At 37.7% G+C, this 17,252-nt stretch overlaps 1 protein-coding gene and 1 long non-coding RNA gene across 7 annotated transcripts in view; both read left to right on the top strand.

The window, feature by feature from the left end:
• The window catches only part of hsd17b12a (hydroxysteroid (17-beta) dehydrogenase 12a), a 66,594-nt gene that overhangs the window by 30,653 nt on the left and 18,689 nt on the right, over positions 1–17,252 (top strand). The window contains exon 1 of one of the 5 annotated variants that reach the window (XM_047353437.1): positions 15,924–16,252. The exons of the other annotated variants lie outside the window; for them this stretch is intronic. Within the exon in view, the coding sequence (XP_047209393.1) occupies positions 16,075–16,252 (178 nt within the window). The 5' untranslated portion in view covers positions 15,924–16,074. Of the gene's footprint in view, positions 1–15,923; positions 16,253–17,252 lie in introns of those variants that run through there. 5 annotated transcript variants of the gene reach the window in all.
• On the top strand, positions 334–15,144 carry LOC124860300. 2 transcript variants are annotated; one of them, XR_007036314.1, is made up of 7 exons: positions 334–4,573; positions 8,201–8,253; positions 9,460–9,662; positions 11,124–11,220; positions 11,696–11,746; positions 14,103–14,161; positions 14,743–15,144. It is a non-coding gene; the product is annotated as an uncharacterized LOC124860300 (long non-coding RNA). The 2 variants fall into 2 exon arrangements; XR_007036315.1 differs by lacking the exon at positions 334–4,573 and having other exon boundaries at positions 4,614–8,249.

Here is a 17,252-nt window from a genome sequence, read left to right as displayed (position 1 = left end):
TGTCAATTGATACTTCTGTTTTCTATTTTGCAGCTAATTTTGATGAGCCAAATTAACTTTTTATTTAGATGGACTCAGTTCACTATGAAAACAGTGGAATAAATCATGGACCGCCTTCTATTTTGTTTTTTGTTTTTTATTTATTTATTAAATTAGTGAATTGACATCACAAACTGGTTTATGAACTGTTTAATTGCACACGCATCCTTGCATATGTCAGAAACCAACAAGTTTGCACGTAAATTCTCACTCAAGCTCTGACGCATTTGTACTGACACTCATGCTCACACTTTTGTCTCCTCACACACACACGCACACACACACGCACACACACACGTTCATTGAACAGTTAATAATAAACACAATCTGACACATTCTTCAACATTTTTGCCTGTTTTATTTTTCTGTTTTTTAAGATTAACTCAAATGACCAGACTGAACATCATGATTTTGCAAAGCCATAAAATGTATCAATAATTTAAAATGAAACATTTTCTTACTCATGAGTGTGTTCAGTACAATGTTTTCATCCCTTTTTAACCCTTTAACACTACAACATTTCTTATTACTGTTAATGAAGAAGAAACCTTAAATAAACCAGTTTCGAATTTCCTCCTTTTAGTTTATTGCACTAAGGTTAAAATACTGTAACTAAAGGAAAGCATTTTCCACAGAAAGTGAAAATACAACCGGATGGCAAGTTTAAGAAACACCTTAGAACCACTTTCTCATTTAATGGTTTTCTTTATGTTTATGACTGATTACATTGTATGTAAATTGTCACTGAAGGCATCAAAACTGTGAATGAACACCTATGGAAATATGTAGCACACAAAAAATATACATATTCATATTAATTAGAAAACAGTTTTTTAATAGCTAAAGAAATCGTTTACATGGATACAGGGTTACAGCCCTTACATCATGACTGGATGATCATTTTTACCTAAAAGGCTCTTTACTATGATAAGAAAAAAGTATTAACTCATGATCAGTTCTCAACAGCACTTCTGAAGAATATAAACATCACAGCTGTGATTTCCTGCAGTTATGATCCTGGGGGAAAAATAGCAGACATTTTTTACCTTTACATTATGCTTGCACTGATTGGTCACAGATGTGGCCAGTGAACCTCACAAACCAAATTTGTACTTTCTGCCAGCTATAACTGAGCTGAGTGGATCCTACATGTATACAGGATATCTGGATTTGCAACCTTCAAATATTGCCATTAACTTTTAGGGAGTAAAGAAATCATAACAAATCCAATGGTGCTTAGTGAATGTTTGTGCGTGTTTATGGGTTGTAAGTTTTCTGTTTTTTTATTGGACAGACAGATCCTAGCACCTGTGGGAAAGTTACCCTCTCAGAGCTGTTAAATGCTGCAGCATTATGCCTGGGTTTAGACGGCGTATATACTGTGTGAAATCTAATTTGTTAAACTGCTATTGTAGAAAAATAGGTGAGGTCCAATGCAGCATTTTCTTATGTTAAAACTGCGCAGTCCTAAATTCTCTTCTGTTTTCTGACCGATAAATTTACTGATACTTATATTCTAATATTTCCAATACTAATATTTCCAACACATAGAGATTCTGGACATATCATAAACGTTTTTTTCTCACCACCTCATATGAAATAGTTCATCTTAGGTTTAGTGAGGTTAATATTGTCTGTTTTTACCCATTTAAACAGTTTTTTTCATTGCGTAGTGCTTTTATATGTTTTTTTTAAATCCCTTCCACCAACAGTCTTGTTGTGCCTTACAATTACAATAAAGTTCTTCAGAATTTCAAAGTTTATTTATAATCTCAGTGGAGGGGCACACTTTGAAGCTGGCTTTAAACAAAGCACTAATAAAACCCTTCGATGTTCAACAACTCTAAACTTTTCGTCCTCTTTAATTGTTTTAGTTTTTCAGTTGATGTTTGTTGCTTGTAAGCACCTGCTTAATATTCAGAAAGCCTATGAAAAGTAAACATACTGTAATATCGAATCCTATAGCTGGCAAAATTAGAGCCAAAGAGAAGGTTTGGAGACTTCTGTCCATTTAAAACAGAAGGTTTTCTTTTTTGTTTAATGCATTAGGCCTTTAACTATAATATATACTGTACTAAGATTTATAGCTTTGAATGTTAAAAGTAAATCTGTTTTATAGCTTACCAGAGACAGTTGTTCTTTCATGATGTTTGTAAATGTGGAGAGATAAGTATGGCAATTCATATTTCTAAAATGTTTCCATTTGGGAGAGATTCTGTTTTCATGGCAAATTAGTTTTAGGTATTTTTCGCAGAGAATTAAAATGACTTAATAGCTAATCCCTAAAACTAACTCACTGCAAAAATCGAAATAGCTTTGTATACTTTGTTAATGTCCTACTTTGAAGTTTTAAAGTCTCTGAACTGCAGTGGTTTGAAACAGGGAAACAGAGTTCAGAGAGAACAAGGTTCACATGTACATGTTTTTGAGCTTTTTATTATGCTTTTCCTGTTTTTGATATAGATTGGAAATGGTAGGTCATTGAGAAAAACATAAAAGGCCATTAGAAAGTTTGCTACTCAGCACAGATTATGTTGAGTGCTGCTACAAAGTGCAGCTTTCAGGAACAACTCTAGTAATTACCAGTTATTTTAGAAAATTAAATTTGTTGTCTCTGGTTGGGCTCATGTTGATGAGGGTCTTTTTTATTTAAATTTAAGAGTCTTGGAAATTTTTCAAAAATTGAAAGAAATCCTCTGATTGTAGTGAGAAAGAAAGAAAGAATATTATATGAAAATATGCATGTTTAATATGTATAATGTATATGTTTACTGTATAATTCCTTCATCTCAAAAAGTAACACCTGAAAGACTAACATCAACACCTTAAGCAGCTTTTAAAATAAAATGACAGTCAGCCATTTTGATGTGACCCTTCTATGGGTAGCCATGTCAGTGCTGCTGCCGACAAATAACAACAGGAAGAAAAATGTTCATTTGTAGTGAATGTACAGTTGCTTGCTGTTTGTATTTTACAGATTTCATTGTTCTTATTTTCATGAATAACTGGTTCTGAAAGCATTTTAAAAGCTACAGTCTGACAGAAAATGGCTGACTGTACAGCTGAAGGCTCAGAGCTCCACTCTTGGATCTCTGTTAGAACGGAAATGTTGAGACAAAGAGACCTAAAAGAAAACTGTTATTTCAGACAAAACATATATGAAAAATTCTGCTTTTCTTTATAGAACTTGCCACAGCTTTGCATCTGAAAAAGAAAATTCTTGATGTTGCCATAAAATAAATAAATGAACTCAGTTTATGTAACATTATTGCATCTAACAAATGTAATAAATTCAGGATAATAAAAAACTCCTGCAAAAGCAAAGATGGCTTACATGTAAATGTAATCTTAAAACACAGGGAATACTCCTCATCCAGACACACACACACACACACACACACACACACACTCTCTCTCTCTCACACACACACTGACAGGTTAATTTATTTCTTTTAAAACAATTAACAGTGCTTTGTACAATAGATATTATAATATCAGAGCTAAATAGAATATGTAAAATTAGACATTTATAAATATAAAAATTTGACTAAATGTAGCGTGTGGGGAATTTCTTTTATTGTATGAGTATCAGAACCTGTTAAACAGAACAAAGAAACAAAACCAAGAGCTACAATAAAAACATGTAAATCTAGAATTATATGAAAACATAATATAGAGAAAACATAAAAGCATCATTGAGTGCAGATTATTCTAAAAGATTAACTTCAAACAAACACACACAGGCAATATTAATGGTACCCAGTGATTTCAGTTTAATTCTTCTGTTGTTGTTTTTTGTAAAAAGGATGCGATCAGTGTCTGTTTGTGAATTATATATTCTTAAAATACTGGATTATGGTTGTGTTTTTGTGTGTTTTCTCAATATTTGAAATGTTTGCATCCTTTAGTGTATGAACCTTTGCTTCTTTCTCGTGTGTGTTCTTTCAACATATTTTTTTTGCTTTAGTGTGTGTGTGTGTGTTTCATGATAATCTCTGCAGGTCAGAGGAACTCCACAGCTATTGTTACACTAAAAACGAGCTCCTGTCTTTGTTAACGCTACTGACAGAGAACATTTTACAGTTTAATAAAGTCCCTCCATGCACGTTTAACGTCTAATTCCTCATCTTTAGAAGTTTTCCTAAGATCTAGTGGAGATCGTTCAATTTCTATCATAGTTGTGGAATAGTGTGTGGACATGTACTTAAAAAAAAATAAAACAAAGCAAAATAGTGCATCATGTGCCATTGTTTTCCTGTACCTATCATTGTTTGTGTGTGTATCATTTTTAAGACACAAGTCATGACTTATAGAGGAAGAAAGCTGACAGCATTTCCATCAAGAAAGCAGAAGAAGGACATAAAGAGAAGGATCAAAGGTTTTTGGTTCCGGCACAGAAGGCAGAGGAGACTTGGATTTTTTCTAAAAAACTTTGTTTCCATCAGCAGCTGAACCTGAGACAGTCCACTTTGGGATGAATCTATCCTCTCTGCTCACAGAACCAGTGGGAGATGCCTAATCTCAGTACAGAAAGGTAAACACCTGTATCCTCTGAGTGTAAATGAGCTACATTTCTGTTTACATATGTTTACATGTATAATATGAACGAAGAAGATATCAAAACACACAAAATGTTTTCTTATTCTATCTCAATATTTGTTGGTACCAATTTAAAATCACTTTTTAGTCCTTGTCAGGATCTCTCAGTTTATAAAAAACAGCTGATTTAGTAAATTCAGTTTAGATAGTTCAGTGTGGCCCTGATATTATGTGATGTGGTGGATTTCATAAATCTATAAAACTGCTGGAGGAAGATTTTTTTTAATTCTAGCTGCATTTTAGGTGTGAATTTAAGTCCATCTGAGTTGCTTTCAAACTAGATCATCAGGGGACCTTTAGGAAATATTTGGGGAGACTCTACTGTCTCTATACCCCAAATGTTCATGTTGGTGTTTCTTCCCTCAACTGCAACAACATCTGTGGGGTAAATCCTTACCATGATGTTGTAATTGCTCTCCCACAAAGGAGGATCAGTGATACATCTTACATTCGTGGATCAATCTCTTTGTTCCTCACACACACAACTCCTAAATCATTAGAAAGATTTTAAAATTGTGAATTATGAAAATAGTTTTGTCATCCTGCCAAAAAATGTTTTATGAAAGTTGTACAGTTCAGCGTCTGTTAAATAAATGTCGAGATGGAAAAAAGGGCAAAACGGATGGAGTTTCTACAAATGGGAAACTGTCTTTTTTTCACTAATCCTCTGGCCAAAGGCTGCATTGTAATTTAATTTAATAAATCGGAGACATTTTAAGGCGTTACCTCAAAGTTTTTCCAGTGATTCCCAGCAGTATACAACCATAACTTTCACATAGAATCAGTACAGCTGATAAAATGCTTTGGAATCATGAGTAAAATAAAGCCTGAATCCCAGTTACACACTTTCACTCTTTCATTAAACGTTCATTGGTAGACTTATTAGATGTCGAAGGTTTTTTCGCGTTCCCTTCTCAGACACCTGATAAATCTAGTTAATTCAATGTCTTTTATTGGAATTTTGTATTGTAGTCCAACATAATGTAGAGCATAACTGTGAAGTGGAAGGAAAATAAAATTAAAAGTTTTTACAAATAAAAATCAGAAAATATTGACATTTTAATCTGATATCGCTAAATAAAATCCAAAGAGACCAATTGTTTTCACCTGTGTGTGATTTGATCTCAGTTTAAATACAGCTGTTCTGTTAAGACCTCAAAGGTTTGTTAGAGCAATGGTTTAGATCAATGCATTTTCATGTAAAATGGCCTAGTCAAAGTCCACAAATAAACTTTTTGGGCTACATCCCAATTGCTATCTGTGTGAGAAAACGTACAGAGCACATCTACCTGAGCAGACCTTCCCCACTGTGGAATAGGTGGTGGCAGCATCAAACTGTGGGGATTCCTTTCTGGGGCAGGGACACAGAGGCTGGTCAGACTTGATGGGAAGATGGATGGAGCTAAATACAGGACAATTCTAATGTGAAGGTTCACCTTCCAGCAGGACACTTATTGTTATTCTAAACATACAGCCAGAGCATTTAGTATAGTGGTTTAGTCCAAGTCCAGGCCTAAATCCAACTGACGGTTTGTGGCAAGACTTGTAAATTGCTGTTCACAGATGCTTTCTATCTAATCTGATAGAGTTTGAACTGTTTTGCAAGGAAGAATGGGCAAAAAATGTAATTCTCTTATTGGACAAAGCTGGTGGAGTATTGACTCATGGAGGCCTGAATACAATGTATGCCTTTTCCTTCCACTTTACAATTACACACTACTTTTTGTTGGTCTGTTCACATAAAATCCTAATAAAACTATCTTGATGTTTGGGGTTGTAATTTGACAAACTGTCAGAGAGTTAAAGATGCTGGTGGTACTTTTGCGAGACACTTGCATGCATGTGTGACATTTTGTCAGAAGTGTGCCTCTGCTGATGGGGACATTACATGTTGACCAAATGATGTAAGGGATTGCTGTAGAGCGAGGAGCGGATGCTACAGGCTCTCACTGACATGTAGGCTTCTGTGCACAACTGCATATGAAATAAAGGATGTCAAACTACATAGATGAGAGGGTCACAGAAATGTTAAATGAACACAAATCTGCACTATAAACTATTTTAAACTTCTACAAAAAATATGTAGTTATCTCAGAGTATAGAAGATTTTGCAGTTCTGCATGACACATGGTTCTGCATGTGCATTCGGATTTAGCTTTGTGTGTGTGTGTGTGTGGTGTGTGTGTGTGTGCGGTAAATATTTTTGCTGCTTTCAGTATGTTAAAAATGAATGTCTGGACACAGGTTAGATGTTGAGCGTAAGTGACTTTCTCTGTGTGATATGTGTGAGCCTCTAGGTAAGAAATTAGTTGCATGAACTAAAAGAAGCAGAGAGTTCGACAAATGTTTCTTGTTTTTAAAGTCGGTTGTGTGTGAAACTCTCAGCTCTCAAAATTTTATATCATTCTGCAGAAATGTTGAACCATACAGGATGATAAATCTTAGGAATTAGTGTGTAACAATGTCTGCATGTTTAAAGACATGCGGGGCAAAAATGAAACGTGATAGGAGGTACACTTACACACACACACACACACGCTGACAAAATACTTTTCCAGTTTTTTCTTAAGTTTGTAGAATCCAATTATTGCCCAGTTAAGTGTAAAAATAAATGGAAAATATTTTAAGGATTTAAACACTCTCTACAAAACTCCCAAAACACTCACATCTAAAGACTCTCATACACACTTTTAATATCTGAATGTGTGTGAGTGTTCTTAACAAAATCAGGAGCTTAAAAAAAAAAAAAAATTAACTAACTCTGCAATTCATTTATATAATATTATAATATAATATAACAGTTTTCCCATTGCAGAATGATGGATTTCAGCTGTGCCTGAAAACCATGTGGAGGTAAATTTAACTTGCAAAACCCAGATGCGCATGAATTGTAAATGTAATAATTCTTTACCTGTTCCACATTCATATGAGAAAGAAAACAGTTTTTATGCTAAAAATATTTCAGCTGTGGGTTCAAAGCAACAATTTAAGACAACAACACCCCCTCAAATTATTCCTTGTGAAACTTTGTTTTCAGATTCAGCTATTTTCAACAAATGAGGTGATTTATTCTTTTCTTTTTCCTTATGTGACAAAACCTTTGCAGTTTGCTGAATAGGGTTTAATTCTCCAGGTATAACATAGGTTGTAAAAAGTAAAACACCACAGGTAGAGTCATGCTGTGTGAGGATGTGTGTGTGTGTGTGTGTGTGTGTGTGTGTGTGTGTGTGTATAGAGATGTATTTTGTGTCATAACAAAGACACTCATGAGTGAAAGTTCTGTATCTGCGGTACACAAATAAAGTTTAACAAATTAATGTTACTGATCATTTAAATTTGAACATACACTGTACTTTGGTTATGGCTTCTTTTAAACATGTTAATAACTACAAGCTAAAAAAAATACCCTGAAGTGCTTTTATATGTTAAATATATTTCCTGCTGAAATCAGAACTCGGAAAATCATTCAAGTACACATTAGATAAAGGGTGTGAGGCAATGAGAGATGCTGATTTTTGACTGGAAATACAGTTTGGCTCATTTTGGTTGTGTGTGTCCTCAGATGCAACAGTTTGCGATTGCTGTCGCAGGCTGATGAAACAGGACTTTAGGTAGGTAAGTTGTGGAAACACCAGTAGCAACAATAAACTATGACAGAATAAAAGGGTGGACTGAACCTGAGCAGGGTTTAAGGGACCTCTGTGGCTTAAAATCTGATTTGTTGTGAAGGGGGAAACATTTTGGTGTGGGAAAAAAAAGGTTGGTGTCGTCCTGTTCTCTCAGACATTGTGATAATACACACAACACAGAAGCAGGTTACCTGCTCAAAATTGTTTTATAATGAGATTCTTACCAGCTATTTTGTTTGAAGTTTTTGTTAGGTATTAGTGTTCAGTGAGATAGGTGAGGATGATGCAAACCTACCTTGGCATCTTATGAAACTATTGTTTTGTTTCTCCACATTTGTCTTAGTTCACCTCTGGTTTTCTGAATGTTGTTGGTTTTTAAGAAACCTGGTAATTAAAGACTTTAAGCAGCAGTTGAGCCTCAGGGAAGCTTCCCTGATGTCTGAGAGAAAATGGCTGACTGTAGTCCTGAAGGCAGACCAGCCCTCCTGGAGCATTGTTAGCATAGGAAGCTTATGCTGCAGAGGTTGATGTCAAACTTTGAAAACTCAAGCACGTTACACTTTTATGTGTAAAGTGACTCATGTTTTATTTCATTGCTTAGTTGAATCTTATGATGAAGTGACAGCACATTTAGAATTGGGTTGATAAGAGTAAGAAAGATAAGTTGGTTTTAAAACAGGCAATGATTTGTCAGTCAGTCATTTTCTACCACTTATTCCATAGTGGGTCGCAGGGGAGCTGGTGCTTATATCTCCAGCAGTCTATGGGTGAGATGCAGGGTAGACCCTGGACAGGTCGCCAGTCCATCGCAGGGCAACACACAAACAACCATGCACACACTCATTCATACACCTAAGGTCAATTTAGAGAGACCAATTAACCTAACAGGCATGTCTTTGGACTGTGGGAGGAAGCCAGAGTACCTGATGAGAACCCACGCATGCACGGGGAGAACATGCAAACTCCATGCAGAAAGACCCCTGGACGGGAATTAAACCCAGGACCTTCTTGCTGCAAGGCAACAGTGCTACCAACTGTGCCACCATGCAGCCCGCAATGATTTGTGCTTAATTTAATTTTAGTGTTTAGCTTTTTTCCTAATCAAACATTTATGCGTTTCATTATGTGTGTTCAAAAATCTCACATATTTCTTGATTCTTATGTGTGTGTATTTGTTATTTTTGGTTATTAGTGTATCAGGAAGTGGAAAATAAGAAGTATGATGAAACAAAAAGTAGAAGATCAAGACAAGGAGAAATGGGTACAGGGTGGAGGTAGCAGGATGAGTGAGATAAGAGCAAACGCCTTACTTCTACGAGCACCACCTGAAACCAGGAAAGTCAATTTTGAGCAAGAACCATATGCCCCCCTGATGTCACATCTCAGGAAGGAAAGGTAAATGGGCGTGACTCATGGGCTGAATGTAAAAAGCAACAAGCATGTCAAAAAACAATATCCACATTTGTTTCCAATGCAAAATTTATAAACATGAATCTTAATTTAGAAATATTGTATATGTAAAAGTCTTTAAAGTTAAAATAATTAATAATTAATTAAAATAATTAATTTACGCAGGAAGGCGAGGGAGAATGATTAACACACAGGAGCAGGAAAGAGATTATAAAAACCCTAGGAAGCTCTAACAGAAAATCTAAAAGTGCAAAGAACACAAGAATGAACTAAGAAATAAGTATATAAAGGAATGAACTAATATGGCAAAACATGGAAATGAAGAAAACAGAGACATGGAAGAAATCCAAAAAAATCAAACATCTAAGGTTTAAAACAGAAACTGGTTTAATGGTCACATTGTCAGTTTTTTGTGCATGCTCAGTTACCAACGTAGGCGCAGTTAGGAAAATCTGCTTTTCCTTTCAGAATTCCTGCACAAAGTTTATTTTAAAAAGTCTTTTTGGTACGTATCTTTTGCAAAGCAGAGCATGGTCCACACAAATCATTCTGAGACATGTTTCTATTAAGGTAATTTAGTGTCAGTGGTAGATATGAGTTGGGCACAAGTGCAGAAACCTGTCAGGAAGATGCAGGTCAAAACAATTTATTTAAGAGTCTGTAGAATGCAGCTTTTATTTTGGTAATCCTTTGTTTTACATCACAGTTGTCAAACTCCAGTCCTCGAGGGCCAGTGTCCTGCAACCTTTAGATGTACCTCTGTTTCAACACACCTAAATCTAATAATTAGGTCATAAGTAGGATTCTGGAGAACTTGACTGCATACTGAGGAGGTAATTTGGCCATAGATTCAGGTGTGTTGGACCAGTGACACATCTAAAAGTTTGAGGACACTGGCCGTTGAGGACTGGAGTTTGACATCCCTGTTTTACATGTTCCTTCTGGTTATGTAAATATTTCTTTAACAATATAATTACATCAAAATATAGCATGGTCAAACTGTTATCTTTGACAAGACATTTGTGGCAGTCAAAAAAAAAAAAAAAAGCATAATGGATGAATGATTTGATTGTAAATTTTACAGAGCATGCCCACCTCCAAAATAACTGCCTGGATCTATAAATATTCTAATTGCTTTCCTGTTTAGGACAGATGAGTTTACAGGCTTGTGTATGATGTTTATACAAGGTCAGGAGGCTTCGCATTAGTTGGTTTTCAGCTTCTTAATAGTGCTGCTTTAGTATGAATTTACAGACATGAAGAATCATTACATGTGAAAGTGTAAGAAGAGTGCCCAGAGTGAGCCACTGTGAGTGTGTGTGTGTGTGTGTGTGTGTTAGTTAATTGCTGTACGTCTGGAGATCAGCACAGTTTTTCTCCTCAGTGTGTGCTTGTGTTGCAAAAAGCCACCGTGTTTAACCTGACAACTCTTTGTGTTTCTTCCAGAAAGAAGCACAGGGAGAAATGGCCTGCATCTAATCATGCTGCGCAGCTGCACACTCAGCTCTGACTCCTCAGGCTGGACTAAACACACACAGAGCAGGTGTGTATCCAGTGGTTTTGATTGTCAGGTCAGATAAAAATAATTAACTGAAATGTATGGCTGGTTGGATAAATTTCAAACACCCTATAGTGAAAGAAAAAAACACACACTTTTCAAATTAACCTATCTGAAAAATCACATTTTATTGGATTGGTGATTTAATTTGTAGACATGAACCTATGAGTAATTAATATTTGAATTTTTTATACATAACAAATATGGGTAAATGTCTCACCCTGTGTACGTTTGAGTTGGATCATATAAAGATTTATATATTTAGGCTGTTAGATCCTTAGAATTAAAAGCACACCCATTTTAATCAATCTGTAGCTCTCAGAAATTACTAGATGCATACATATCTGTCTTCGTAGATAATTTCTGAAAAATGTTAAAGGTTAAAGAAACAGTTATAGACGTTTCTTTTTACTATTCCTTTGCAAAATACTGATTTCGGCTCGGCGGTGTGTGTCCACAGGTGAAATAGCTGGGACATCGCTGTTCTCTGTCGGATAAAAAGTGACGGAAGGTACATAAATCAGAACATGTGATGCTTGAGTTCATGTAAGTTTACTGTGGTTTTCCTGAGAGGAAGCGCTCAGCTTGCTTCGTTTATCAGCCTGTTAGTGAGCCGAGTAAAGCCAGCTTTTCAGGGTTCAGAAAGGAAAGTTGAGGCTCCTCAGTGTTCCCCATAAAACCAGCCGTGTGCTTTGTGTAAATGTTGCATTTCTTGTCGTGGGAAGCTCATTTTTAATCTGAACCTATCGAGGTGTGGCACAAATTTAAGGTAAACATGTGAAGACGTTGTATTTCCGGGGAGGGGGCTCTTGTGCGTAAAGGACGCAGCGGGAGCGTCCCAGCTGCGTGTCTGATTCTCGGACAGTTTAGGAAACTCCTGCGCAGGTCAGAAAAAAAGTAAACTTTTCATGCACCTTTGATGGAGCTCTGCTCGTGTAAATCCTAAAGGACCAGAACTATAAACGTGCAACGAGGTAGTGTTTCCGCCCATTTGTTGTCTGCCCATTTGGCCATGACAAGTTCAACTTTGAGTATCTGTCGGTTATTGTGTTTCTGAATGTGCAATTATAGTAAAACGTGCAAAACAAAAAGCGCACGGAAAAGCCTGTCTGCTCTGACTGAACGTTAATAGTTGGGTGGGGGATTCGGGGCTTTATTGCTTCACTGTCCTTCCTCCTGCTGCCCTGAAACGCGCGTTTCAGCACCACGGAGCAGGACAGCAACACACAAAGGGGAAAGTCAATTAGAAGGAAAATATGAAATCTTAACATCTGTTTAAATCATGGCAAATCCTGTGATGCTTAAATGCTCCCAACAATACTGTCTAATGTAATTGTAGCAATTTTTAAAGAAACAAAAGTTGCTGGGACAGCTTTTTCAGCGTTTAAAAATGTACACGTGGTTATGTCGGAAAATGTTACATTTAAATCTAAACTATATAAAGCTCAGTTAATAACATATGAGATGCTAAAGTGAATGTGAGGAGACCCGAGTCCCGCGGTGCGCTGGCTGGGCGTTGTCAGCCTGGATAGGAGGAATAGGTGTGTGTGTGGGGGGTATGAGAGAGAGAGAGTTGGGTCAGCACGGATTCTGTGGAAGTGGGAGAACGTGGGTGTGTGGTAAAGAGAAGGGGCCAGAAACTTAACAAAAGCTTTCAATTTAAGGGAGATGCTGGGGGTGGGGGTGACTGTGTGTGTGTTTTCTTGCTGCAATTGATACCACAGGAGGAGTGCACTTTACGTGCCTTCAAGGTTGCCATTTTGTTTATTAGTATTATAAAATCCTTTTAAAATTAAAAGTAGGCTGAATAATGGATCCTCTAAAATGCAAAGGTGCAGCATCTAACATCTGTCTCTGCGTGTTTGGGGTCTTGCAGCTGTCACACTTGTTTATTACATCAACATAATCTGACCCTAAAAATCGAATACAGTGATAAAATTAATGTAATCACCCTGTAATCTAAGTAAATGCATTTAGTGGTGAAAAAGAACCCATGTTAAAAAATTATTATTTTTAGTGAAACAGTGAAATTGTTTTTAAACCTGCTGTTAGAATAACCATCAGGTCTTTGTACAATTCCTCTAGATCATCCAGAACCCTGATAATCTCTTCTCTTCAGCTCCCCTAACCTCTATTGTTTCCCACCAAGCCCGCCTAGGGTCTTTGTAGTTGATAATGTCAATGCTATTCTCATCTAACCAAAGCACGTAGTTCCGGTTAAAGTATCAGCAGGTTTTAGCAAACTCCACGTTTTTATTTGTGATGGTAGGACACAAAGGGCTGTCCATCGGTTAGCACGTAGATGCTGTCTACTGGTTACTATAGAGACTTGGTGGCTGCATGGTGCCACTCTTTGCTGTGGTTCCCTAACAATAACAATTAGATTTGTATGTTGTTTCTACCTCCCTTACCATCTTGCTCACTATTTGTGCTGGCTAGATTATTAAGGGTGCTGGTCCAGTTTGTCACAGTTACAATTGTTTTATTGTCTTTCCCATTTTGAGGAGCTGTCAAGAGAAATAGTGCTGTCACATTTACACCCCAGGAAATCAGGAAGTCATGGATTGTTAGTTAGAAGTTCCTAGGAAACATTTGAAAGAAATGCTGTAGTTATATTTACATTAAAGGAATAGGGGAGCAATGTTGTGCCACTAGTGATGTTGTTAAAAAGAATTCTTAACATATTAAATTTGTTCAAATTAAAGGCAGATTTTCCAACAAAAAATTAACAAAAGGTTAATTTAGTTTAAGTCATTTTACACATCTTTATGCGGGTGCTAATGAACTTGTATGCTTCTGTGTATAGATTTGTAAAGGGCATTGCGAACAACTAACAGTATTAATATTGTTTTGTTTGTTTTTTACAGCTGTTTGGCAGCCAGATTGTGACACTGATCTGAAGGTGGACTCCCTTTAAGTCTTATAGGTGTGTGTGTGTGTGTGTGTGTGTGAGACTATTAAAGAATAAATTTAAAGATGATGATGGGGTGGATTTAAATAGTTTATGTAATTTCCCTCTCTTGCCAAACACGTTATTTTCGTTGGTTTGCTGCTTCATAATCATGACTGTATATTTGTGCATATGCTATGTTACATGTTAAATTGTTGATATAATGTTTAAAAATGCAGTTTCTTTTTTAATCAGAATCAGAATCAGAAAAGCTTTATTGCCAAGTACGTTTTTGGACATACAAGGAATTTGTTTTGGCGTAGTCGGTGCAATACAATACAAATTAAACAGTATAAACATATCTACAATATAATATAAATATATGTGCACAGTTTTAAGTGAGTGAGAGTAAATATAGAGCAGTATTGGGTGCAAGTAAACCTGTACGTTTTTATTCTTATTATTATGAAACAGTGCCTTGAATACTCTGTGCCATCAATTATTTATATTAAAGATGACATTTATTCAAATATGTATTTTTATTGCAATGACATAGAGACAGTTTGTTCATATTGCATTTAACTAAATGTGTTATGAAACTGTTACACAACTTGCAGCTCCTTCCTCTGGGATCCCCCAGCCTTGTGTCGTATTTTGCGAACACCAGCATGAAGAATTTTAGGATGCAGATCCATTTTCATACTCTCACCCCTCTGCAGAGTACACTGCAGGCTTTGCTTGGAGCCCCAGAGCCTTGGTATGCCTGTAGTTTGTGTTTGATTTGCCCGTGTGGGTCGATGGATGGGGAGAAAGACGGGGAGCATGGCGGCTTACAAGCGGATCGGGTGAACTGTGGAGGGTAATGCAAAAAAAAAATGAACAGTTTCACAGTTCTGGACATTTTTCTGTAGAAAAATAAAGTGGTGACAGCTGTTTGTTGTAAAACATTAACTGTCTATGAGCACGTGTGCGTGGAAATTTTAAAAACACTGTGAAATAAAAGCGATGGAAATTTACAAGCATGCCTGAATGTTTATGTAACACACACACACACACACACACATGCATCACATCTCAATGTTTTGGATTGGGGAATTTACTACTGGCGGGTAATCTCGCGAGAGCTTTGGTGGATAGGGTACGATATTGTGCTGGGGATTGTAGTTTTTATCTGCTGTGCATCTCATACAATAACTTGGAGGAGCAGCAGGACTGGGATCTAAATACTGCTACATCATTCTGAATCTAGATTCCAGGATGCTTACATGCACCTGTTTTCACATTTTTTTGGTATTTATCACCAAAGCGATGCAGGCAGAATACCAAAAATAGTGAAGTGAGTCATGCTTAGCTGACCTCACAGACTGGCTTCACTTCATCCAATGGAGGGCCTTTAAACGCGCTACATCGGGCGGGACGATGCGCACATTTCTCACCAATGAGGGCACCATTTCATTCATAAAGTGGTATTGGCAGTTTTTTTGAAAGCGTGGGTTCGGAAGGTTTCATAATTCTCACTGAAACCATCTAACCTGTTCCGTCGGCAGCCAATCACAAACTCCGGATGGGAGCTGCCGTAATGTTTCTCCAATCATTGTGCGCTCTGGGTCTGACTCAGTCCCGCCCCTGCTTCACACAGAAAACCTAATGAATGGGGGAAGCCGCGGAGGTGATTGACGTGGGAACTGGCCAATGAGGTGAGGCGGATTGGTAGAAGGACGCCTGCTGCAGCCGGTCAGGAGTAGAGGTGGGAGTGGCACTTCAAATCTGGCTAGACAAGTGTTGGGGGGAGGGTGTGGGAGTGTGTGTGATGCTACAACCTCCTTATAAAGGGACTCTCTCACGTTGTGGTTTGGAAATTAGAGCACATAGCCTAAAAGTGAGGTCTCCAGTATCACACACACACTCTCTCAACCACACACACGCAGAGTCGCCGAGAAGCTGCTGCCATGAACCGGGAGAGCGTGAATGAGATGATCAGCAGGGCCGAGACGCCTCTCTTCTGGGTCGGTGCGTTCACCGTGGCTTGTCTGACGCTGTGGCTGCTCTACAGGCTGCTCACAGGCTTTAGGATATGGATCCTGGGGAACGGGCAGCTTCTCACCCCGAGGCTGGGAAGATGGGCAGGTGAGTCGGCTCTCAGCAATTATTTCCCTCACGCCACCTGCAGTTACATGGCGGTCACAAGCCCCAAAGTGGGGGGTACTGTGGGGCTCAAACTTCACTTTGTATTCAGTAAAACTGCATCCTGAAGGGTTTTTGTTTGTGTTATTTACTTCAAGGATAGGTTTGTGTTGCGTAACAGGCGCAGGTAAGCAGTTAATTGACTGACTAGATATGGGTCTTTATTGGCTCGATTTTTCGTTTTTCAATTTCTCCAGTCATTTGAATCCCAATCACAGTTTTTAACCCACGATAGAAGCCGTGTGAGGAGAAAGTGGGCAATGGAGGGGAGGAGGGGTGCCCCACATTGGTGAGCCAGGAGCCGAAATTGCGCAGGCTATGCGCACTTTTCAGAGAGCTTTTATAATGTGGGGTAAGCTCTCAGCCTAGACGAATACCACTCATAAAAAGTGTAACCTAATATAAAAACGTGACTCACATTTAGATAATTTCCGCCGCTTTTGATTGACACGTGTCACATTTAAGTTGTCAGTACATCATTTTGACACGTGCTTCCCTTCACTTGTTATATTCATGATCTCTTCTTTTTGGTCACATTATCTTTTCCGCTTCAATCTCAATAATTAAGATTTGAACGACGCCTTGATAGACGTTTGATCCAGTAGGATTCCTTTGTTTTTTGTTACATTGAAGACCAGCAGCGTCACCCTTCCTTGGGTTTGACCCACTTCTCCAGTCTTTTCCTCTCTGGCGAAGACTGCTGCGCAGTTTTTCCTTCGCTCTCCTTCGCGTCGGGATAGGTCGGCATTGTGCTGCTTTTATCCAAAGAAAATCAGGGGTCATCCTGAATGGTTACTGTTTATTCTGAACGCCACAAACCGTGACGCAGTTCAGTCCCGAATCCCCTTTTTATTTCGGTATAATCTTTAATTGGTTCTGTAAGAGAGGGGGTAAATGCGTGACGCAAAGGTAGGGTGCCTTTAGGAATAATTCATGCCCCTCC

The sequence above is a fragment of the Girardinichthys multiradiatus genome, chromosome 2 (genome assembly GCF_021462225.1).
Source record: "Girardinichthys multiradiatus isolate DD_20200921_A chromosome 2, DD_fGirMul_XY1, whole genome shotgun sequence".
Classification (NCBI taxonomy): domain Eukaryota; kingdom Metazoa; phylum Chordata; class Actinopteri; order Cyprinodontiformes; family Goodeidae; genus Girardinichthys; species Girardinichthys multiradiatus.
The sequence above is the reverse complement of the archived record's forward strand: the minus strand, read 5'-3'. Positions and strand labels throughout refer to the sequence as shown.